This window comes from Hylobates moloch, unplaced genomic scaffold (assembly GCF_009828535.3).
Source record: "Hylobates moloch isolate HMO894 unplaced genomic scaffold, HMol_V3 SCAFFOLD_7, whole genome shotgun sequence".
In the NCBI taxonomy this organism is placed as follows: Eukaryota; Metazoa; Chordata; class Mammalia; order Primates; family Hylobatidae; genus Hylobates; species Hylobates moloch.
Genome location: NW_026652282.1, coordinates 18,960,258 through 18,984,264, shown reverse-complemented (window position 1 = coordinate 18,984,264; position 24,007 = coordinate 18,960,258). Strand labels below are relative to the sequence as shown.

General features: G+C 41.9%; 1 protein-coding gene across 1 annotated transcript in view; it reads right to left on the bottom strand.

Moving 5' to 3' along the window:
• The window catches only part of PHEX (phosphate regulating endopeptidase X-linked), a 213,056-nt gene that overhangs the window by 102,118 nt on the left and 86,931 nt on the right, over positions 1-24,007 (bottom strand). Inside the window, exon 10 of the mRNA XM_032757990.2 lies at positions 10,999-11,100. Within this exon, the coding sequence (XP_032613881.1) occupies positions 10,999-11,100 (102 nt within the window). The remainder of the gene's footprint in view (positions 1-10,998; positions 11,101-24,007) is intronic.

The window sequence follows — 24,007 nt, the reverse complement described above, 5'->3', positions numbered from 1 at the left end:
AAAAAAAAAAAAAAAAAAAAAAAAAGATTTCATAGATGGAATTAGCTTTAAAATTCTCAAGCATAAAAACAAGAAGGGGAGTAGATGAAACCAGCATGATAAAATATTACTAACTGTTGAATCTGGGTGATAAGTATATGGAGATTAGTTATGTACATTTTTGTGTCCATTTTTAAATTTCCATAAAAATATATTTAAATATTAGAGGCAAAGTTTAATAAAATTCTATTTTGTACCTCTGCCCCAAAGAAAACAATGTAATTGGCATCACTTTTTCATTCCCAATTTTAAGAGACTATAATGGAGCATGTTATTTAGTGAGGGAGGCAGTAAGAGGAAACTTGGGGAAAAAAATGAACATGTCATCTTACTAATACTGAGCACTTACTCTGTGCTAGCCACTGCACAGATATTAATTGTTCCACTCAGTAAAAATAGGGACAAAAGTATTTGTCCCCATTTCATGAGTGAGGAAACTGAGGCCCCCAAAACTGTCCATCTTGCCTGAGGTCCCATAGCTAGTGTTTGGTAAAGCCATGGTTCTTACTCAGGTCTGCCCAGTGGTCAAAGAATGGAGTGTCAGATCCACATTAGGTTCTGAAAATACAAAAATAAAGCACTCAGACATACTTCTTTCCCTTCCAGGGATTGCTTCAATTCAGTAATATATAGCTGGGGGATAGTTTTTCAGCTATGAATAAACACTACGATGCTACTGCAAAAAGTTCACAGAAGACAGGAAAGATCTCACTATCAGAAATGCTACAAGGGTTTATTTTGCTATTCTTTTTCCAAGACTATCAATGGGGACGCTGATTAAACAGAATGAGAAGATACATGCTACAAAGTGGATGAGTCTCGAAAACATAAGGCTAAGTGAAAGAAGCCAGTCACAAAAATCGCATTGGTGCGTGATCTCATTCACAGGAAATATCCAAAATACGTGAATCCATAGAAACAAAAAGCAGATTGGTAGTTGTCAGGGGCTAGGGGAGTGGGGAATGGGGAGTGACTGCTTAATGGGTACAAAGTGTCCTTTGGGAGTGATGAAAATGTTTTGGAACTGGATAGACGTGGTGATCACACAACACTGTGAATGTTCTAAGTGCCACTGAATTGCTCACTTTATTTTTTTCTTTTATTGATGCATGATATTTGTACACATTTATGGGTATATGTGAGTAGTTTTTACCTGCATAGAATGTGTAATGATCAAGTCAGGGTATTTGGAGTGCCCATCACTTTGAATATTCATTATTTCTATGTGTTGGTAACATTTCAAGTCCTTTCTTCAAGCCGCTTTGGAATATACAATATACTGTTGCTAACTGTAGTCACTATAATCTGCTATTGAGCATTAGAGCTTATTTCTTCTATCTAATTGAGAATTGTTCACTTTAAAATGGTTAGTTTTACATTAGGTGAATTTTACCTCAATTAAAAAAAATGTTTAAGGATGAGAAGCTAAGGGAAGGGAATAACTAAAACAGAAATGGTATAAATTTGAGAGCTGGTAGAAAGAAGCAACAGGATTTGTGCTTACAAGTTGGCTAAGAGGAAAGACTGAGATTTCTGACTTGGTTGTCTGAACAGCTGGCTGTTTTCACAGAATAATATAATCTGCACTTAGGTAACATGGAACTTCAGAAAAATGAGAACCCAGTGAAGCTTTGTTCATTTCCTCAGGTTTCCACATTTTAAACAGAACAATACATTGGTAAATTAAAGAATGCCCTAAATACAGTATAACTGGATGATATCAAGGCATTGCTAAATATCTCATGGTCTCCTTGCAGGCAAAATGGACAATTTAAATCATAGTTCCATGGAGTTTATCCAAAGTAGAACAACTAGACCAAAAATCTATTAGTTAGTGAGTTGACTGGCACCTAACAAAACACTCACCACTTAGAAGTTTCTCCCTGAATATTTTTGTTCAATAGATAAATCTGGAAGGGCATCGCCAAAGGATGAACAAATTGGCTGATTCCAGTTCCCTTTTTTTGAGCATGTCCATTCATAATAACCCCAAAATAATAAAACTAAAAAACAAACTTATCAAGTTATGAATGATATAGAAATAGAAACAGTAGTTGATATACTGAATGAAAGAGTTGACCTTTTTAAAGGTTGTCTGAGATGCCATTCTAAGGAATCAGTCCTAAATTTAGGGAGAAGGCATTATGCAAAAGATGTTTATCATAGTAATAACTATAACAGCACAACCTAAATACCTAAATATGCAACTATAGAGAAATGTTTAAGTAGTATCTCCTGTGCCACCACTAGAAGAATATGTAATAGTAGTGAATTTTTTTTTTTTTTTTTAAGATAGAATCTCACCGTCACCCAGGCTGGAGTGCAGCGGCGTAATCTCGGCTCACTGCAACCTCCGCCTTCCGGGTTCAAGCAATTCTCCTGCTTCAGCCTCCCAAGTAGCTGAGATTACAGGTGCCTGCCACCACACCCGGCTAATTTTTTGTATTTTTAGTAGAGACGGGGTTTCACCATGTTGGCCAGGCTGGTCTCAAACTCCTGACCTCAAGCGATCCACCCGCCTCGGCCTCCAAAAGTGCTGGGATTACAAGTGTGGGCCACTGTGCCCAGCCAATAGTGAATATTCTTGCATAAAGAATACGCAATAATACAAGAAATGCTTATAATAAATGTTAAGAGAAAAAAGAACTCAATTTTTATAAATATCACTGTTCAAGAATGCCTTTCAAAGCCTATGTATCGGAAAAAAGTCAAAGTGATACATCAAAATGTTAGCAGCAGTTATGTTTGGATGATGGAACTAGAACATTTTTTTTTGTCTTTCTACTGTTGTGCTTTATTTTCCAGATTTTTAAAATGAGTATAGATTTTTAAAATAATAAACATGTAGGAGGTCCAGAAATATATTTTTTGAAAGCCAGAGCTATGAACCAAAACAACTAAATGGATTTTAATAAGAATAAATGTGAAGTTCTGGGATGAGGGTTTTGTTTGTTTGCTTGTTTTTAATGCCAAGTTTAGGGCTGGAGCAACAGGGCTTAACAACAGTTCCTGTGAGGAGGGGAAAAAAACCTAGAAATTAACTGACTAGAAATTCGTTATGAGCCAACAGTGAATGGCTGAGGGGAAAAGATAGCCATAATATAAACTTTGGATTTCTTAATATAATTTGGATGCAAGACAAAGGCAGTAATAATATTCCCATTGTGCTGTGTGAGTTACACTATACCTAGAATATTGTGCACAGCCTTGAACTTAAGCTTCTAAAAAAGATATTGAAAACTGGAGAGCAGCCAGCAGGATGAGGCATCAGAACCACACCTTAGAGCAGTGGTTCTCATACTTGGGCTGCATCAGAATCAGCAGCAGAACTTATTAAAGTACAGACGCCTAGGGCCTCTGCCAGAGTTGCTGATTCTATAAATGTGGGATAGAGCCAAGAATCTGCATTTTTAGCTAGTCCTGAGTGATGGCGATGCTTCTGGGCTGGAGACCACACTTTGAGACCCACTGGCATTGTGGATAAAAGCACAGACTGTGAAACTAGACCTTTAGGGAGGGAATCCCAGCTCTTCTACCTACTAGCTGTGTGACCTTGGGTAAGTCTGCTCACCCTCTCTGTGCTTCAGTTTCCTCATCTGTATTTAAAAAAAAAAAAAAAAAGTACCTACCTCATACAGATATTATGGCATTGAGATAGCTAATATTTGTGAAGCATTTAGAACATCCAGTTTGACTGTAATGTTGGCTAATTTAATGTGAGAAACACTAAAGGTGTTTTATCTGAAATAGAAAAAACAGCCAGGCGTGGTGGCTCACGCCTGTAATCCCAGCACTTTGGGAGGCTGAGGCAGGCGGATCACTTGAGGTCAAGAACTCAAGACCAGCCTGGCCAATATAGCAAAACCCCTTCACTACTAAAAATGCAAAAATTAGCCGGGCATGGTGGCATGCGCCTGTGGTCTCAGCTACTTGGGAGGCTGAGACAGGATAATCGCTTGAACCCGGGAGGCAGGGGTTGCAGTGAGCCAAGATTGCACCACTGCACTCTAGTCTGGGCCACAGAGCAAGACTCTTGTCTCGAAAAAAAATAAAAATAAATAAATAAGATAAAGAAAAGAGAAAAACATTTAAACATCTTCAAACGTTGGAAGGGCTTTTATGTGGAAGACTTAACCTGGGTAGTTCCTGGGGACAGATGTGGAGTCAAGGAGCAGAAATGACCAAGAAAGAGCCTTTGGATCTCTCTCAAGAAGGGCTCTTTAGCAGAGACAGCAACAGGAGAGTGGGTGGCCTGGCTGGGTTCTGGGTGTCCTAGTACTCACTCAGGGGACCCACCTGCGAGAAATGGTGAAAAGGGGACTCTAGTAAGAGGTAAGACAATCACTTAATGAACATTATACCCTTCTATTAACACAGGCTTGGCATAAGGAAATTTTCACTTGTAATCACCTAGAGCTCTCAAAGCACAGGCCCCAGACCAGCAGCATCAGAATTGCCTGAGAACTTGTCAGAAATGCAAATATCCAGGCTCCACCTCAGCCCTACTGAATCAGAAATTCTAGGGGTGGGGCTGGCAATTGGTGTTTTAACAAGCCCTTCAGATGGCACTGATGCATGCTCAAGTGTGAGAATGAATGACCTAAAGCATCCCCCTAAATGACATTTACATGAGGCTCTAGAGCATAGAAAATCACTCCGGTAAGATATCACATGTACTATGCCTTTAATAAATATATGTTGGCTGGGTGTGGCAGTGGATCACACTGTAATCCCAGCATTTTAGGAGGCTGTAGCTGGCGGGTCGGTTGAGGCCAAGAGTTTGGGACCAGCCTGGGCAACATAGTGAGATCCCATCTCTAAAAAAAAAAAAAAAAATTAAAAAAACCACTTAGCTGGATGTCGGGGCACACAACTATAGTTCCAGATACTCAGGAGGCTAAGGTGGGTGGGGGCACACACCTATAGTTCCAGATACTCAGGAGGCTAAGGTGGGCGGATCGCTTGAGCCCAGGAGTTTAAGGCTGCAGTGAGCTATGATTGTAACACTGCACTCCAGCCTGGGCAACAGAGCGAGACTTTAACTCGAAAAAATAAATAAATACATGCATCAAACTCCCACTTATATCAGATATTTACTTTTGTGTTTAAAATATATATCACAATGACAATACTGAATTTGTTCAAAACCACAAAATCCAAAATCCAGAGAAAAGAAATGCATCCCTTCCAACACCCTCTCAGCAGGGGCTGCTCACAAATATCCCTCCTCTCACCATCTGGTCCAGCCAAAGCCTCCCCTCCCAGAGGCACAGCAGTTTGGACCAAACGGCTGACAACTTGGGGAGCCTTTCTCATGCTCCAGGCATTCTTCTAAGTACTTTAGGCATAGTGGCTCTTTTAATCCTCATAACAAATCTTCTGAGACAGGGACCAATCTCCCCAGTTTATGGATGTGAAAACTGAGGGTGGAAGAAGTTAAGTAATTTCCAAAGGGTCATACAGTCAATAAGGTGTAGAAGTTGGCTTGGAAACTAGGCAGTCTCTCACCTGTCTATACTCCTGACCTCTATACCATACTTCCTGTTGAGGTCAGTGAGAGGAAAGAGATACAAGTATGAAGGCCGCCATCTTGGCCTGCATATGTGTGAGAGAGACTGAGAGACATGGAGCCAAAGAGAAGGGACAAGCTCAGGAAGGTGGCACATGGGAGGGAGCCACAGCCCACGGTTTCCATGCTGGTCTATCACTGTCCCCGGTGAGCCCTGGAGTGGATGCCAGACGCAGGGTGACTGCATTCTGGAGCGGTTATGCAAATGTGCTAGAATCTGTAACTGGAAAGGGCAGGAGACAGTTTGATGAAAGCCCTTCCATTTCTTTTCTCCTACGAAACAATTTAAAATGCACAGTGAGGTGAAGCAGGAGTGAAGGTACCAAGGGGAAGTGACAGCCAGATGCGGAGTTGGGATTAGTAAGGTAGGAAGAGGAAGACTTGCCACAAGGCTGCAAGACAGGGTGTGGGAACACCACAGAGGAAGAGAGAAAGAGGCAGAGTAGGTACTTCCCAAGTAAGGCACCCTCACATGTCATGTTTGAGCTCCGCCAAAGCCTCCTCCCCTAGACTCCCAGGACCCCTTTCGTCTCCATCACATTACCTAACACTTCTCCTGGTCTGCCCTGCATCCATGGCCTCCTGTGCTCTCCTAGGAGCCTGAAGGCCCCCGCAGAAAAGGGACTGTGGCTGCTCATCTCTGAGTCGGAATCCTGGCTCAGCACCTGGCATGCCGTTGGTGTGCGAGAAATGTTTGCGGCATTGAGTCTGCTGAAGCAGTGCTAGCAACCAGACTCGGTGAAATTTGTTGTTGCCTTACGGCCAAGGAAGCACTGGGAAAGCGTATACCCCCAGGGGCTGTGTCCTAGTTGGGAAACCCCCAGAAACAGACTCTAAGACTAGGATTCAAGTGCAAGCAGTTCATTTGGGCAGCAAAAGAAACACTGGTAGGAGAAAGAGAAAATACGTAGAGAAAGAAAGGCAGTCAGCAACGAGTATCTTAGCTAGTATAATAGCTCTAGCCCACCGGAAAAGCTCCCAGAGCCCATGTGGAACACGCACTAGAGGGATGAGGGAGCGGGGGCCACACACAGCAACTCCCATCAACTGTTGGGTGAGGACTTCTGAGGAAGGTGTGGTCATTCCCCGTCCTTTGGGCCCTCTTTATGAGTGGCAAAGCAGGCTGTAGCAGGGAGAGAATGCTCTTGGCCAAAATGCAGGAGGTTGCAGTTGGAAGTCAGGCGGTGTGCTGTGAAGTGGTAAGGACAAGGCGGGGGTTCCCAACCTTTTTCATGCAGCAGAATCACCAGGTAAAACACAAGGCACTGAGCCCTACTCCCAGAGCTCAGCAGGTGGGGATGTGAAAATTTGCATCTCTAATGAGTTCCCAGGGACCACTGCTGCTACGGGTCTGGAACCACACCTTGAGAACCACCAGGCTCGGGATATAAGCAGGGCCCTGACCGCATACCTGGGAGAAATCCAGTACCTAGGCCTGGTAGAGCTTAGAGGCAAAGCCAAAGAAGTGAGCTACACCTCTGTTTCGCCCTCTGCAAGAAAACTCTCCCCACCTCACTCAAAGCCTGTGTGTGGGAGTCACATGCCAATAAACTTAGGACCATTCAGCCGACTTCTCTGCACCTGCTGTGGCCAAGGTTAAGGCCACTCCCTCAGAGCATCATTAGGATGCCACCTCCCTGTGAGTCCCATCCTGCTATTTTTCTTTGGATGTGACCTGACAAACTTAGGTCCCGGGGCAAAGAGCACAAACAAACTAATAATTCCGAAGGGATCCAGCTTTTGGCTATATAGTCAAATCCAGCTGGAGATAAGCCAAGCTCAGGAAGTTGCTCCTCCTGATCTGACGCTCTCCTACCAGGTCTCAGTCAGAATCCTGATGTAGCGACCTTGAGATCCTCCTCTTCTACTCTGGCAAGAGCAAATCCTCCAGAAGACACCCCTAAAATCATTATTTTATCACCTGACACTCATTAGACAGCTGTGGTCACCAGAAAAATAACAGATGCTGCTTATTTACAATAAGAGCACATGCTTGCAGGGAACAGAGAATCCTAAACAAAAAGCGTTGCTTATTTCACAATACTAAATTTCCACTTGAAACCTACACCATCAGTTTCACAATACAAAAACCACTCGTGACCTCTTAAGAGATGAGCAGGAAAAGGCAGGGAGACCGAGATAACAAATTTACCCTTCAAGGGAGCAGAAGCATCCTCATTTATCTTTTACAGTGAACACCCCTAGCACAGAGTATGACAAAGCCACATCCACACACTTCCATTCTGAGACGAGGTCATTGCTACAAAAGCCAAGGTATTAGGCCTCAGAACACTGCAGCTTTCTGTACCTGCCCGGTTCAGGAGGTCGGTCACTATGGAATGCTGAGGTTAACACTTCTTAGGAGGCTCTGTAATTAGCTGTGGTCCAGAGCTTCATGGTGAGGGAAATAAAAGCTTCTCCCTTTCACAAATCAGAACATTTTTCCAGCTTTCCCAATGGGTTGCCAAGTGACTCAGCATTGGCCCAGTGTGGGCACAATTATTGATGAGAAATCTTCCGCCTGGGTGATACACTGCATACAACACATGCCCAAAGAACAGTGCCAAGTCATACCAGGAAGAGCAGGCGAGTTATTCACCTCCACTTCAAATGCAGGCAAATCCTTTCTTAAGGCAGGGGCTACTCAGTATCAGAAAGACAAAGCCCTAAGATAGTGGGAGATTTCCATCTAAGATTCAAGGAATTATTAGGCAGAGTCTCTCCTTTCTTGTTGACTATTAAAAGGCAATCAAATCGAGGACAGCAGAGAAAAAGGGCAAGAAATTTGTTTTTTGTTTTTTTTGTTTTTTTTTCAAAAACAACCCCGGAGTAGAAAGCTGCATAAAAGCTTTCAACACCGCTAGTGTTCTTTGTGAGTACCACGAGCTCCACCCAGAGGTCATTTTAAGAACTGCATGTTCATTTAATTTTGAGGAAAAAAAAAAAAAAAATTACATCTTCTGGGGTCCAGGAAAGGACCCACTTCAAAGAACTGCTGAAATTGCTTCGACAACATCCATCTTTCTTGCATTTAGTTAAAGAAACTTCTCTGGACTCTGAAATGCAAGATACAGTCGGGGAACTTTGTGAGATCCAATTTGCCTTTGATATTTGTACCTGTCGTGGAACTAGCAGAGTTCCTGGCAGGTTGAACTCAGCTCAAAGAAAGCAGAGTGTTCAAAGAGCGCTTTTAGAAGAAAAACTGACAGCTCTCATTGAAATAAAATAGAAGACTGGAGAGCAACTCGGGAGGCAAACAGGAACATGTCTAATATTAGAAGAACTGAGAATAGTCCTGCTTCAAGAAGGACCCATGGGCCACTTGCCGAGAAGGGCCAACTGTGAGGCACCCACTCCCTTATGCAACTCAGAAGAGCTCCCTGAGGCAACTGCAATCCATACTGCTCAAAGAACTGACTGCACTTCCCAGAACATTCCCCTGGCATCCAGCTATTCATAACACATTACCACCAACACGTATACATACACACACACTCCACCCCACCCTCCACCCTGGTGGTCCTGTACTAATTCATGCAAGCACCTCTTCGGTCCATGTGGGGTCAGGCGAGGATAAAGAGCCCTTAATACACTAAGCGCTCAACTGCCCAGGGCAAGACACATCCTGTTCCACATACCACAAGCTAGCTCAGCAAATAAATGAAGCCTTCATAAAACAACAATATGTTGGTGTTGAAAGTTGTCTACTATCTGGAGAGTTTCCCATCACAGCCCATGTGCTCTTGCCTTCATCAGCCTGTGCCTTATGTGACTGAGGACAGCTTTGACAGATTTTTGAAGGGGAAACAAAAAATCAAACCTACCCTTTGTCTTCCTCCAACGCTGCCTTGCCACCCACCATCCTAATGAAGTTCTTCCTTCATTATAAACACTGAACAAACAGCCTTTTCACATCTATTGACAAAAGTATCTATGGCAATGTTTATCCATCTCCAGTACCATGAGTTTAAAGCACTAGAAAATATCCTTGCTAAAACTCTACGTGTTCTCATTTCAACAAGGTTAAGCATTCCCAGAATGCTGAGGCAAAAATATTTGTGCTCAGTATGACTCAGTATGACTCCAAGCAGTGTTTCCCCAGACCTGCCTAGTGATAACAATCACCCGGAGACTGGCTAAAGTGACAGCTGTTCAGCCTGCATCCATGATCCATTAACCCAGGCCTTGCTGGGAAGGGGCCCAGAAAGCCAGAGCATCCAGGCAACCCAGGTGGTTGTTATACTCAGGGAGCTTTCAAAAATACCTCTAGATACAAGAAATGCTCCTCATTTCAGAATCTCTCAGCTGCAGAGAAGCATCCATCAAGAGTCTAGCAGGTGTGCTCTACCCACTTGAATTCCAGCTCTATCAGAATCTTTGGAATTCAAAATGAGTCCCATTCATTCATTCATTTATTCAGAGATGGAGTCTCGCTCTGTCACCCAGGCTGGAGTACAGTGGCACGATCTCAACTCACTGCAACCTCCGCCTCCCGGGCTCAAGCGATTCTCCTGCCTCAGCCTCCCAAGTAGAGTAGCTGGGACTACAGACGAATGCCACCACACCCGACTAATTTTTTGTATTTTTAGCAGAGATGGGGTTTTGCCATGTTGGCCAGGCTGATCTCAAACTCCTGACCTCAAGTGATCCACCTGCCTCAGCCTCCCAAAGTCCTGGTATTACAGGCGTGAGCCACTGCGCCCAGCCCGTTTTCTACTTTTAAACAGCATGGCTGTCAATACTTTTCTCTTTTGTTCCCTTATCGTGTCACATAGTATCAGAAAATTTTACAAGGCCCAGCAAGTGTCCACTTCTATTAGGAAATACTTTTGTACTCCTAAGCAATGGTAGAACACTGGTCTGCAGTTTGTAACTATACTATTTGGGTCATTTGTGCCAAATGATGGGTCGGGAAGGAGATATGCTTGGTTACGGGAAAGGGTTTGCCCCAGGACATTTGCATGCATCATGCACACAGCAGAAGGACATGTGGCCAATGTGGGTTTTCTTCTTCTTGGTGTCTTAGGGGCTCTTGTTCCAGCTACTCCCTGTGACTCCCCACTGCTCTGCATTCTGCCATATCCAGCGATAGTTTATGACACAATTCACCAGGCAGCAAGCCATGTGCCTCTTACAGACGGCAATTAGGAGAAAGGAAAGGCCGAATTACAAGGTATTTGAAAATGCAGTTCGAAAAATTCAGATATTATTTTCACTTACCTCCTGGTGAAACAAAAATCTATGTATTCATCCAAAAGCAGACAGCTAACTCTGGGGTCATTCAGAGTCAACAGTTCAGTCAACATAAAAACCAACTACACAGTCAATGTCAAGCATGAAAATCCATTAAACCAGAAGTCTTATTTTTTTTCATCAAAAAGAATCCTTACCTTTTCTTTGGCTTTCCTTTTCGTTCCTGCATCCATCCACTCATTTTCTTTCTCTAGCATGTCAATAAAGGCCCAGCGAACGCCCTCAATCAATTCCTCCATCTACAAGAAAACACCCAAAGAGGGAACGTCAAAGCCAAGAAGCTTCAGTCGAGGTTTTCTGGAACAAAATTGGCTTGCAAGAGAAATGACTCTTTACTCAACATGGTAAGTAAGGGGTACTTTCAGCTTGACTCCATGCTCTGGCAACACTTTTTTTCCAGGAAAATTCCCCTTTTTTCCACCACTAAAAGATAACTAACCAGGCCCAGCATGGTGGCTCATGCCTGTAATCCCAACACTTTGGGAGGCCGAGGCAGGTGGATCACTTGAGCCCAGGAGTTCGAGACCAGCACGGACAACATGGTGAAACCCCATCTCTACCAAAAATATAAAAATTAGCTGGGCATGGTGGCTCATGCCTGTAATCCCAGGACTTTGGGAGGCTGAGATGAGCAGATCCCTTGAGCCCAGGAGTTCAAGACCAACATGGGCAACATGGCAAAAACCCATCTCTACAAAAAATATAAAAATTAACTGGGTGTAGTGGTGAATGCCTTAGTCCCAGCTACTCAGGAGGCTGAGGTGGGAGGATTGATTGAGCCCAAGAGGTGGAGGTTGCAGCGAGCCATGACTGCACCACTGTACTCCAGCCTGGGCAACAAAGCAAGACCCTGTCTCCAAAAAATAAAAAACATTAAAAAAAACAAACAAACACTTCTTTCCATGAGAATAATGTGGTGGTCCAGCTATAAAATGAATTATATGGGTATACAGGGATAGGAATTCACCATAGATTATGACAAACCAGTAACTTACCTGTCTGTAGCTACTAAACTAGTTCATCCTTATCAAGGTACCAACTAATTTTAATCATTTAATAAAGGACTGAGAGAGACAGGCAAAGGCATGGGCTGTGCATTTCAGATAAGTATTGCAGAAGAAAGTGAACAGTTGAAAGAGATAACTGTTAACATAGAGAAACGGGCAGGGAGAGTTAGCACCCCAAAGGACACTTCACCAATATGAATCACACTTATGTCAGGACCCCAGTTCTTTCCAAATTTAGTTCCGTGGGTTAAACTAAATGTTCGGCTGTTCTGTATCATCTTCCTACTCTCCTCTCTACTCCTTGGCAGCTCAGAAAAGTTTTGTTATTTCAAATTTAAAAGAGTAAGTATAGGCCAGGGGCAGTGGCTCACCCATATAATCTCAGGACTTTGGGAGGCCGAAGTGGGAGGATTACTTGAGGCCAGGAGTTCGAGACCAGCCTGGGCAACACAAGAAGACCTCTTCTCTATAAAAACAAAATTATTTTTAAAAGGCCGGGCATGGTGGCGCCTGCACCTGTAGTCCTAGCTACTCAGGAGGCTGAGGCGGGAAGATCACTTGAGCTCAGGAGTTTGAGGCTGCAGTGAGCTATGATTGTATCACTATACTTCAGCCTGGGTGACGGAGTGAGACCTTGTCTCTAAAAAAAAAAATAAAATAAAATGGTAGGTCTAAACGGGGCTGCTACAGAAAGGTGGTCTTCTGAAAGACCTATTGCAAAGCATTTGAACAGTGAGGCCACACCCATAGTGAAGATATATGTGCCTGGCTTTGCTGCCACTGTCTGTGGATCAGAAGAGAGGACTGGAGGAAAGGAGCTGCTGACACGTCACATTAGAGGCCACCTGCAGCAATGTGAGGAGGCCCTGCCTGTTCATGGATACACACCCCTCGAAATCCAGTTCTCCTGCAGAGATGCTTTGACTTTCTCAATGGGACACCCAAGAAAGAAAAAATACTGGGTTTGGCCCCAGAATGAACTTTTTCATTTGAGAACATGGGGTTGTAAATCAATTGTTAACATTAACTCTAGAAGAAAAGACGTTGAAATGTTTCCTTGGTTCTATAATAAATTGTCAGCATGAAGCTCAAAATAATTTTTTTCTGTTTAATAAGTTTTCAGCTATGTTTTCAGTTCAATAACAGTTGTGAGGGAACCAGAGCTATAAATCAGTGGGCTGGGTTCCATCATATGTAAATAAGAACAAACAGCAGATGGAAGGGGGTCAGGGGAGCTTCACAGCTATTTCTTCCCAACTTGGTAAAAACATTAAAAGAAGAGAAACTTCAACTTGGGATAAAACACAAACTGCTAGAAGAGCAAAGAGCAAAAGGTCCTTTAAAAATCATTAAGTCGATGGTTCTTAACTTTGTCTGCCCATTAGAATCTTTGGAGGAACTTTAAAAAATACTGACAGCTGGGCGCAGTGGCTCACACCTGTAATCCCGGCACTTTGGGAGGCCGAGACGGGCGGATTACTTGAGGTCAGGAGTTCGAGACCAGCCTGGCCAACATGGTGAAACCCCATCTCTACTAAAAATACAAAAAATTAGCTGGGTGTAGTGGCAGGCACCTGTAATCCCAGCTACTCAGGAGGCTGAGGCAGGAGAATCACTGGAACTCGGGAGGCGGAGGTTGCAGTGAGCCAAGATTGCGCCACTGCACTCCAGTCTGGGTGACAGAGCGAGACTCAGTCTCGAAAGAAAAAAAAAAAAATACTGACAAAAAATTTCTAAATAAAATAAAAAATCCTGAGGCTTGGGCATCGGGATGCTAGTGTCATTGTTCTGCGGTCCAGCCTCGGCAATGGGAGGGTTTAAAAAGTTCCCCAGGTAATTCTAATGTGCAGTCAGGGCTGAGACCCACTGGACCAGGGGAAACCACTTATTTGACAGATAAGGAAATTGAGGGTCAAGGAGTCTATGATCTGCTCAAGCTGACACAGCTAATGAGGACCAGAGCCAGGACCTGACCAAAGAGCTAAAATAACAGCGGAGAGCTCAGAGCCTCTAGTAGCAACGGAGGATCCCTCCCAAAATCAGAGAGAAGTGCCAGGGAGTGAAAGGGAATCAAGTGAGAGATGCATAAGTCACGATTTCAAACAGAAAACCCACATCAGGAGGATGTTAAAATGACAAGGAGATCTCCGGGGGCTAGATTTTTTGCCTATCAGCATGCCTTTTTTTTTTTTTTTTTTTTTTTTTTTTGAGAACGAGTCTGACTGTGTCGCCCAGGCTGGAATGCAGTGGCATGATCTTGGCTCACTGCTCACTGCAACCTCCACCTCCCAGGTTCAAGCGATTCTTCTGCCTCAGCCTCCCAAGTAGCTGGGATCACAGACATGCACCACCATGCCCAGCTAATTTTTGTGTATTTTTAGTAGAGATGGGGTTTCACCATATTGCCCAGGCTAGTCTCGAACCTCCAAGCTCAGGTGATCCACCCGCCTCAGTCTCCCAAAGTGCTGGGATTACAGGCGTGAGCCACCACGCCTGGCCCTAAGTCTTCAGGGACTCATCATGTAGCAACATGCATTGGCTGGCCCATCACGTTCACAGAGAAAAAGAAATTATATCTTCCCAAATTAGGGAGGGGCAATGGGGAGGGAAAGAAGTGGGTGGACTCAAAGGAGAGACTTAGTGACCAAACCAATGGAAACAGGTGATTCATTTTATGTGGGAAAGTGAGGAACATAGAGTCAGATTCATTCCTAGGCTTCAGAAAGGTATGGGCAACCACCACCATTCAATAAGACTGAGAAAGTTGGAAGAAAAAGAGGGATGGGGACAGAAGCCAAACTAGTAGGATGAAGAGTGTATGGGAAGCAAAGACGGCAAGTTGCACAAATTAATTGAGTTTGTCTATGAAGGAGAAAAAGCAAAGATAGGAGAGAAATAGACGTAGGGTTAAGGGAAGGATCTGAGGGTTTGGAGTTTGGATTTCATGCATATGCTTGCTAATGCTGTTCCTACTGTTTTTGTTGTTGTTGAAAAGCTGAGAGATTTGACTATGTTTAAATACCAATAGAAAGGATCCAGCGAAAAGGAAGAGACTGAAAATATGGGACAAAGCAAGCCATGAGTGGTGTCTCAGAGGGCAAAGGAGGTGATGGGATCCAGGGACTATATGGAAGGATTCACCTTAGACATGAGACAGACTTATGAGAGGAGAGAAGATTAAAATGATAGACAGGCATGCAGAAGAATCTAAAGATTAGATGTAGAAGGTTGAGAGAGTCCTGGTATAAATGTGGGTCTTTTTCTCCATGAAATAGGATTAAGACCTTCTGCTTAACAGGAGGTTTCTCTAAAAAATTATATTTCTTCACACATGGCTATGTGCATCCTGGCAGCATGAACGTATTACTAGGAAGAGAAGTACAGTAGTACCCCCTTATTCACGATTTTGCTTTCCATAGTTTCAGTTACCTGTGGGCAACTGTGGTCTGAAAATAGTAAATGGAAAATTCCAGAAATAAACAATTCACAAATTTTAAATTGCACACCATTCTGATTAGTGTGATGAAGTTTCACGCCATCCCAACCTGTCTGGCCCAGGATGTGAATCACTCTTCGTTTGTTCAGCATCTCCACCCTGTATATACCCACCCAATAGTCACTTGCTAGCTATCTTGGTTATCAGACAGATTATAGGAAGTACATGCATGAGTTCAATACCATAAGATACTTTGAGAGAAAGAGAGACCACATTCACATAACTTTTATTACAGTATATCGTTATAACTGTTCTATTTTATTATTAGTTATTGGTGTTAATCTCTTACTGTGCCTACTTTATAAAATAAACCTTATGATAGCTATCTATGTATAGGAAAAACATAGTATATATAGAGTTTGGTACTATCTCCAGTCTCATCCACTGGGCAGGGGTGGAGGGGTCTTGGAAAGTATCTGTCTCAGATAAGGGGGATTACTATATTTACAGATAGGGACAAAGAGGACAATAAAAGTTTCCCTCTCAATACCCTGGCCAGGATGTAGCAATAATAGAAAGCACCCAATAAATAATAAAAAGTTGAATATGTCCAAAGAAAATATTTATTTGGGATAAGATGTACAAAAGCAAAACATTTTATTATGTTTTAAAATAAATTATCAAAAAAATAAGCACTCTCCAAACTAAAAAGATCTTTGGCGAATTTTGGAATTTTTGGATTCCTATGATGAATCTTAAGGTCACTTTGCCCCTGTTCTCTCTGGGGCATTTTTATGGAGTATGTGGTTATTATTAAAATGGGGCTGAGTGTTTCCAGATACCTCTCTCTAAGCAGCTTGGTTTCATAGGACCCTCCCCGTCCAGCATCTCCTAGGCATTAAAATGGCTATCAAATTCATCAAAATTTAATGCATTTTGAAAAGGTTTTCAGGGCGGGTGCAGTGGCTCACGCCTGTAATGCCAGCACTTTGGGAGGCTGAGGCGGTTATATCACCTGAGGTCAGGAGTTCGAGACCAGCCTGACCAACATGGTGAAACCCTGTCTCTACTAAATACAAAAAAAGAAATTAGCCAGGTATGGTGGCACATGCCTGTAACCTCAGCTACTTGGGAGGCTGAGACGGGATAATCGCTTGAACCCGCGAAGCGGAGGTTGCAGTGAGCCAAGATCGCGCCACGGCACTCCAGCCTGGGCAACAGAGCAAGACTCCGTCTCTAAATAAATAAATAAGAAAAGGTTTTCAAAGCTCTTTGTCTGTAACCCGTTGATTGGCATCCTAAATGAAAATAAAAAGAGGCAAAAAGATTTCAGCCCACTGCCAGAGTGAAAAATGACAAATAGTTTATTCACATGCCACTTCCTCCCTCCTCTGCCTTTTCTTCCACCTCCTCCCCTGCCCCCACCACCTCTGTCTTCCCTGAATCCACACTTCGGTAACTCACTCTTTGTGGCCCTCTCACATTTGTCAAAACGCGGGTAAATCACTTTTTTTTTCCCATGAGCCTCAGCTGCTCTTTGCCCTTGTCTTCTCTGGCACCTCCACTCCCCACACCATCTCCCATCTCAGGTTCTCAATTTTTTTTTTTTTTTTTTTTTTGGTAGACTTTACAGATTTATTGTCTAACATTTTCTGTGAAATGGTGTTGAACTACCCCAGCAGACTTCAAGAACAAGGAAAATCTTTGAAGGTGATTAATTTCATTGGTTGACATGTCAATGCAAATAAGAGAAATAATTATTTTAGCACGCTGGAACTAGGAAGATAAATCACTGAACACTTCTGATTTGTATCTTTAGACTGCTCTACAGCATCACATAATAACAATGCCTTCAGTCAAGTCAAAAACCTGCTGCAATTTTAAAATAAGAAAAAAATAGAGAAATAGTATTTCTTCACCAAACTTTGACCTCACACCTCAACCAGGCAGCATACAACATTAATAGAAATCCCTTAAAGTGGAAGTCTTAAGGGGAAGTTATCCATAGGAAATATTTATTTAGAGCCAGTCAAAGGTCAAAATATAACACATAAAAATTAACTCAAGTGTTATTATGGTAAAATCTGCCATATTCAGGGTAAGAGCCCTCTAGGCAAAGCAACCTTTTGTTAAATATCTATTTATTTCTGGGGCAGGGCGCGATGGCTCCCACCTGTAATCCCAGCACTTTGGGAGGCCGAGGTGGGCGAATCACCTGAGGTCAGGAGTTCAAGACCAGCCTGGCCAACATGGTGAAACCCTGTCTATACTAAAAATATAAAAATTAGCCAGGCATGGGGGCGGGCAACTGTAATCTCAGCTACTCGAGAGGCTAAGGCACGAGAATCGCTTGAACCCAGGAGGTAGAGGTTGCAGTGAGCTGAGATCACCCCACTGCACTCGAGCCTGGGTGACAGAGCGAGACTCTGTCTCAAAAAAATAAATAAATAAATAACTATTTCAGATTTCATGGATCCATACTATAAAAATACAGTTCATTTGGTTGATCTATGGGCAGTTCTTACTTCTTTTCCTCAACCAGTGTTATCTAAAAATAGGTTCTTCCTTTTTCATTCTTTGCACCCCAAGATTTTGCCCGTAGTGTTCTACATCAGACACCAGACATTGGTGAGTCACATATGCATAGGCACTTGTTACCCTTCCATCCAGGGCTTTACTTTAATGAGATGCTCCTATCTTAGCACATTATAAATTATCTCTCCTGCTTCTCTCTTGCCCTCTCCTTACCCTTCCTCTCATCACATGGACATAAGAATTCTGTACTTTGCATAAATGAGTCATGATGGTTCTATTAATACATTTGAAGGGACATATGCCAACATTGCTTTAAGGAGGGATCAGTTTGCCCCATTATCGGTTGTAGTTTTCTTTAAAGCTTTGTCCCTGACAATAAAGAAATCCCGCAAGGCAACTCAAATCCTGTCTCATACCCATGAATCCCAAACACTTAAACCCACACTTTCAATTTCCTCTCTGAGTTCCTGTGAGGCTTAAAATCAGAATAATACACACGTGTGTGTTTAACTGTTGCCTTTTCATTTATATTTATTTGGTCTGCCTAACAAGACCCATAAGCTTTGAGAACAGGAACCATGATTTAGATCAAATGAGATCACGAATATGTAAGCAAACAAAACGTATTCTGCTAATTTAAAATTTTGTTAGTTTTATGATTTCATATCTCATGTGATATGATTTTTCACGAGTCCATATCTCACATTCATATCTAATACTAAAATATATAGCAGATGCTCAGTAAATACAAGTTGATCAATTTATGCTTTTTGAAACCTTCAATTGGTACCTAGCAGAGTTGAAATTGAATCAAATATCTTTCATATATGCTAACAGATAACAGTTATTCCAATAGTATAAAGAGAAAATATTAACAAACTCACTCATAGAAAATATGGTGCTGTGCAGATATGATCATGAGATTTAACAACATGAAAGCTGAAAAAGGAAAAAAAAAATGCATGATACCCTTTTAAGGTGAAGTCATTTTTGAAAAGAGAGGTCTACTCTGATTTAGTAATTCAAAGCCTGAATCCATGAATAGAACTTATCAGTGAATAGAAAATCCATCGTTATATTAGGGGACAAGGTTCACAGCAAATGTCTCCAGAATGACTGTAGCCTACTACCAAACACAAACTTTAGTGGAAATCAAGTGACTCAGTAAGTTAGCTTAGTCCATTCTAAAACAGGTGATGTCAACATGGTACATGACAAACAGCTAGGAATGGTTTAAAAATGTAATACATATCTAGTAGGAATAATTATAGGCTAGGAGTTCTGAAAAAGAAAAGAAAGGAAAAAGAAAAAGAATCAGTAAGGTTGACTATGTGCATTAACCTTAAACTAATGTAATGTTAATAAAATTCTTAATAATAAATGTTAATAAAATTCTTAATGAAAAGGCATATACTTAGAAGTTATAATATCTGGAAAAAAAAACCATGAGATTAAAATGTTTCCAGTCTTCCCATTGCTGTAGAACAGGGCAAGTTTTCTTGAGTTGTAACCACTCATTAGTGGAATGTGAAAAATGGAAATCATTGTTAATAATTTATGTGGATAACCCTGAAGAAATAGGCTTTAATCTCAGGGAGACTCTTAAAACTTTTCTTTCTGGCAATTGTCACTTTACTAGAAACACAGACGTTAAATAAATCAACGCACCAATAAATATTAAATATTCATTAATTAATTACTTATACTATAACTATTTATAAAAATGACCTTGGATTGGCTCCTGATAAAAAATAATGGCAACAAAATAAGTAAAAAGTGACCTATACTGAAGTGGGACATGTGGTTAAACCAGAAAAACTAAGCATAGTTAGAAAATGCTGAGGTTTCTGGCAGCCAAGTGAGTGAATAAATCATATCAGTTTGTCAGGATTAGCAGTGTTACATAGCTATTAAACATTTTGGCAAAAGAAGAAAAAATCAAATTATTTGGTGCTATAAAGTGGGTTATTCTGGTGGTACAGGAGGAGTTTCTCATGTCCTTTCATCTAAAGGCATATATTCATAAGACTCAGGTAGATATTTATATTTGCTGGATATGAACATATAGGCTGTGTTCTAATTTTATAACTCATCTTTTCCTGTTTTCCGCTTTCCAACTTTAAGAGAGGATGGATCAGAAACCAGAATAATATTTACAAGTCAATCAGTCTCAAATAGTCTAGCCTTTGGCTGTGGGTAAATTCTCCCCAGCAAGTAACTATGTCTGGTCACTTCCATTTCAGATCTGTTGGAAGGCATAAATGTTTTCTTTAGGTAAATGGATTTCTAATACAGGGTCTTCACATTCCATAGGTCTGACCAGATCTGCTTGACAAGACTGTGGCTGATAATATGTGGCAAAGGCAACACTGCCCAATGCTAGCCAGAAATGGAGAAAACAAACAAGAAAGGTGAGCCAGTGTGTCATCGTCGTGGCAGCACACTCAAAGACAAGGACAAGAGTAAGTGTTCATACTTATTTTAAAAGAATTCCCAATGAGCTATCTAAATTACTTGTTTTGCTGGATGTTACTTGACCAAAGATTGCATAAACGAGCTGTCACAATTGGGACCTGATGATATTTGTTGTAACAAGATTTAGCCTGTAGAGGGTTATGAAATCTGGACCTATTCTAGAAATTATATGGCCGGGTGTGGTGGCTCATGCCTGTAATCCCAGCACTTTGGGAGACCGAGGAGGGCAGATGACGAGGTCAGGAGATCAAGACCATCCTGGCTAACACAGTGAAAGCCCATCTCTACTAAAAATACAAAAAATTAGCCAGGCATGGTGGCATGCACCTGTGGTCCCAGCTACTTGAGAGGCTGAGGCGGGAAAATGGCGTGAACCCGGGAGGCAGAGCTTGCAGTGAGCCAAGATCGCACCACTGCACTCCAGCCTGGGCAACAGGGTGAGACTTGGTCTCAAAAAAAAAAAAAAAAAAAAAAAAAAAGAAAGAAATTATATTTGGCTCCTCGAGTAATTTCATGAGACTCTTATATGAGCCAGACTTGGCGTTAAATGATAGGGTGGGTTCTGGAATGTGGCCGGGGCACTAGCATGAAAAGGATCTTTATTCCAATGAAAGCTACTACACTAGGCACATATGGAGGAGTAGCAACAGCAAAACCCCCCAGGCACCTCCCTCACTCTATGATAAATTAAAAAGAGGCAATCTAAATGAAGAAGTTGCCACAGCCTGTGCCAGAAAGTTGATGTTGTAAATTCTACCTTAATTATTAACAATAGGCATGGCAATACTAGCAATAAGAGTAGCTGACATTCACTGAGCACTTTTTGTGTACCAGGTATTATGCTAGGCCTTCTACATCGATTATATCATTTAATTCTCACCTCAAATGAAAGAAGGAGGTACTACTTTTATCCCTATTTGTGATACACAGCACTGACAGCTTTAATGTCATACCCCTTCATTTATCCACACCCCTTACTGTGTGACTTTGCAGATCCTCTCATTAAAAATGCAGAGTTACAGGTGGCTCATACCTGTAATCCCAACACTTTGGGAAGCCAAGGCAGGCAGATCGCTTAAGCTCACGAGTCCAAGACCAGCCTGGACAACACGCCAAAGCCCCATCTCTACAAAAAAATACAAAAATTAGCCAAGCATCATGGCACACACCTGTAGTCCCAGCTACTCAAGGCTAAAGTGGGCAGATGGCTTGAGCCTGAGCCTGGGAGGCAGAGGCTGCAGTGAGCCGAGATCGCACCACTGCACTCCAGCCTGGGTGACAGAGCCAGACCTTGTCAAAAAAAAAAAAAAATGCAGACCCTATTTCCCTAGTCTATAAATCTGGACTGGCCTTGTGACTTGCTTTGGCCAACAAAATGTAGATATTACATTATGCCTGTCCTGAGCCTAGGTCTCAGGAGACCTCACATGTTTCCACTTGCTCACTTGAACTTCTGCCATCACCATGAGAACATGCACAGGCTAGCCGGCTGAAGGAAGTAAGACACATGAAGCAGAGCCGAGTCATTCCAATCACCTCTGCCAAAGCCAACCTTGATCAGCCAAGCCCCAGAAATTCAAGCCAGCCTGGCCAAAATCAGCAGAGCTGCATGGGGGCCCACGACTGACTCCAGATGCATCAGCAGTAACTGCTTATTGTCAAATGCCAGTGAGCCTTTGTGACTGATTGTTACACAGCATTACCAAAGCAACAGAAACTCTTGCATCATTTATAACAGGAAAACAAGCTCAAAGAAGTTAACTGATTTGCCCATGTTGGTAAGAGCAGAGCTAGGCTATGAGCTTTCAATGCAACTTTGCAGAAAATCAGATGTAATTTCTATATTAGGTCAATATTTTCTAAATATATTAAAAAGCCCTTAAAAAACCAAATTATCATGGTTTGCCTTAATTTGGACAGATCTTCAGCAAAGTTTCTCTGGAAAGTGATCTTGATAATAATAACCAACACCACTTACTAGACAAACAGAAACAAGGGCATTTAGTAGCCAAAGAGAATATCCTTTCTTTCACAATTTGTGATGAAGGGACCATTGTCTTTATCTGTACAGTGGCTTTACTGAGAACAACCTTTGTGAGCAGCTGAATTTGCAAGGAACGAAAAACTCCTCAGTATAAGGGCAATGCTATAATGCATGACACTGACTTTCATGTGACTTCTGCCATCAACGTTACAGTTACATCTTATTTACTCAACCACTGAGAGAAACAGTGAGCGAGGGAATTGGAGAACTTAAAGAATATTAATGGCAGTACATCAATTCAATTATCTTAGCTCACTAATGAGGTGAACTTCTAGTGTATTGAGGTTGCAGGTTCAAACTCCGCCACTGCAATTGGACCCACGTGGGTATTTAAGTCTTCGACAGCAGATGTAGCGGTATGGGGTGGGAGGAGAATTCTTTTCTTAGGATAAGAATTACTACTGGAATTGCTCAGGCAGAGAGCAGTTCAGAAAAAAAATGGAAGATATTTTAGGTCATCCATGGCATTACTTGGGGACATGAACAATGTCTTTAAAGGGAAATAGAATAGCTGCTAGAGTGCAGGAGAAATTAGTGAATTGTTCTACATAGGGAGTCAAGTTTTAGTTCTTCACTTAAGAAAGTCTGAGTCTGAAGTGTAATAGATTTGCTCTGCTTTAACTAGATTAACCTTCTGCATATAGAATGTTTTAATATATGATAGGAGATCAGTGACTTTAGCTTTGATCTGAGGGCTGACAAAGACTCTCTCCTTGACCAAAGTTTAGTCAGGCTCCTCTGAGCCCTCTTCTCAAGTACGTCTTGCCCTTACCCTCCTCCCAGCCTCCCACCCCCATCCTGTCCTCGTCAAGCCTGTCTAGTCCAGTTGTAGCAAGAATCCTGCGAAGTCACTTTAGAAAGAATCCCCATCCTGATCACCTTGGCCTGCTTCCACAAGAATCCTGTCAAGTTGGTTTAGCAAGAATTTCCCTGCTCTTGATGTCTCCTCTTCATCATTTTCCATCCACTGACCCCCTCGTTCTCCTCACTGGCTATAAATCTCCAGCTATCTTTGCTGTGTTTAGAGTTGGGCCTAATCTTTCTCTCCTGTTGCAATAGACTTGGCATCTCTTGAAATAGTCCTGAATAGTCTTCATTACTATTTTAACAAGTGTCAAAATAATTATATGCTTTAGCAGGGTTTACTCCATAACAAAAATGCAGAAAATTTGAGAGAGCAGCAAAAAAAAATATCTACTGGCAGAGATGAGATACATGAATAAAGATAAGTAGTTCGGGGACACAGTGTCTACAATGAAACAAACCAAGACATGGTTTATACAGAAGAACTTAGCCCAGCCAAAATGTTCACATGGGAACTTCAGCTTTACTGAATTTTCTAGAAACTAGAGTTAAAGCAACAAGGCCTTTTTTTCCCATCAACACAATAGAAAAAAATTTCTTTGATGTATATATTCACATTTCTGCCTTAGTAGAGAATGGTAAACATTTTTTTTAAACTGTGATAATAAATCTTACAGAGCCTTTGGGTTACCACTGCAAACATCAAGGATCGCTCCTTAGAATGATGTATGTACAAAATACGAGAAATTGAGCTCAGTGTGTAGACTGAGCCAAAGATATACCTGCAAAGTTGTTCTTAGATTAAATCAATAGTAGCTTGCTTCTTATCATTTCCATCTTTCTCC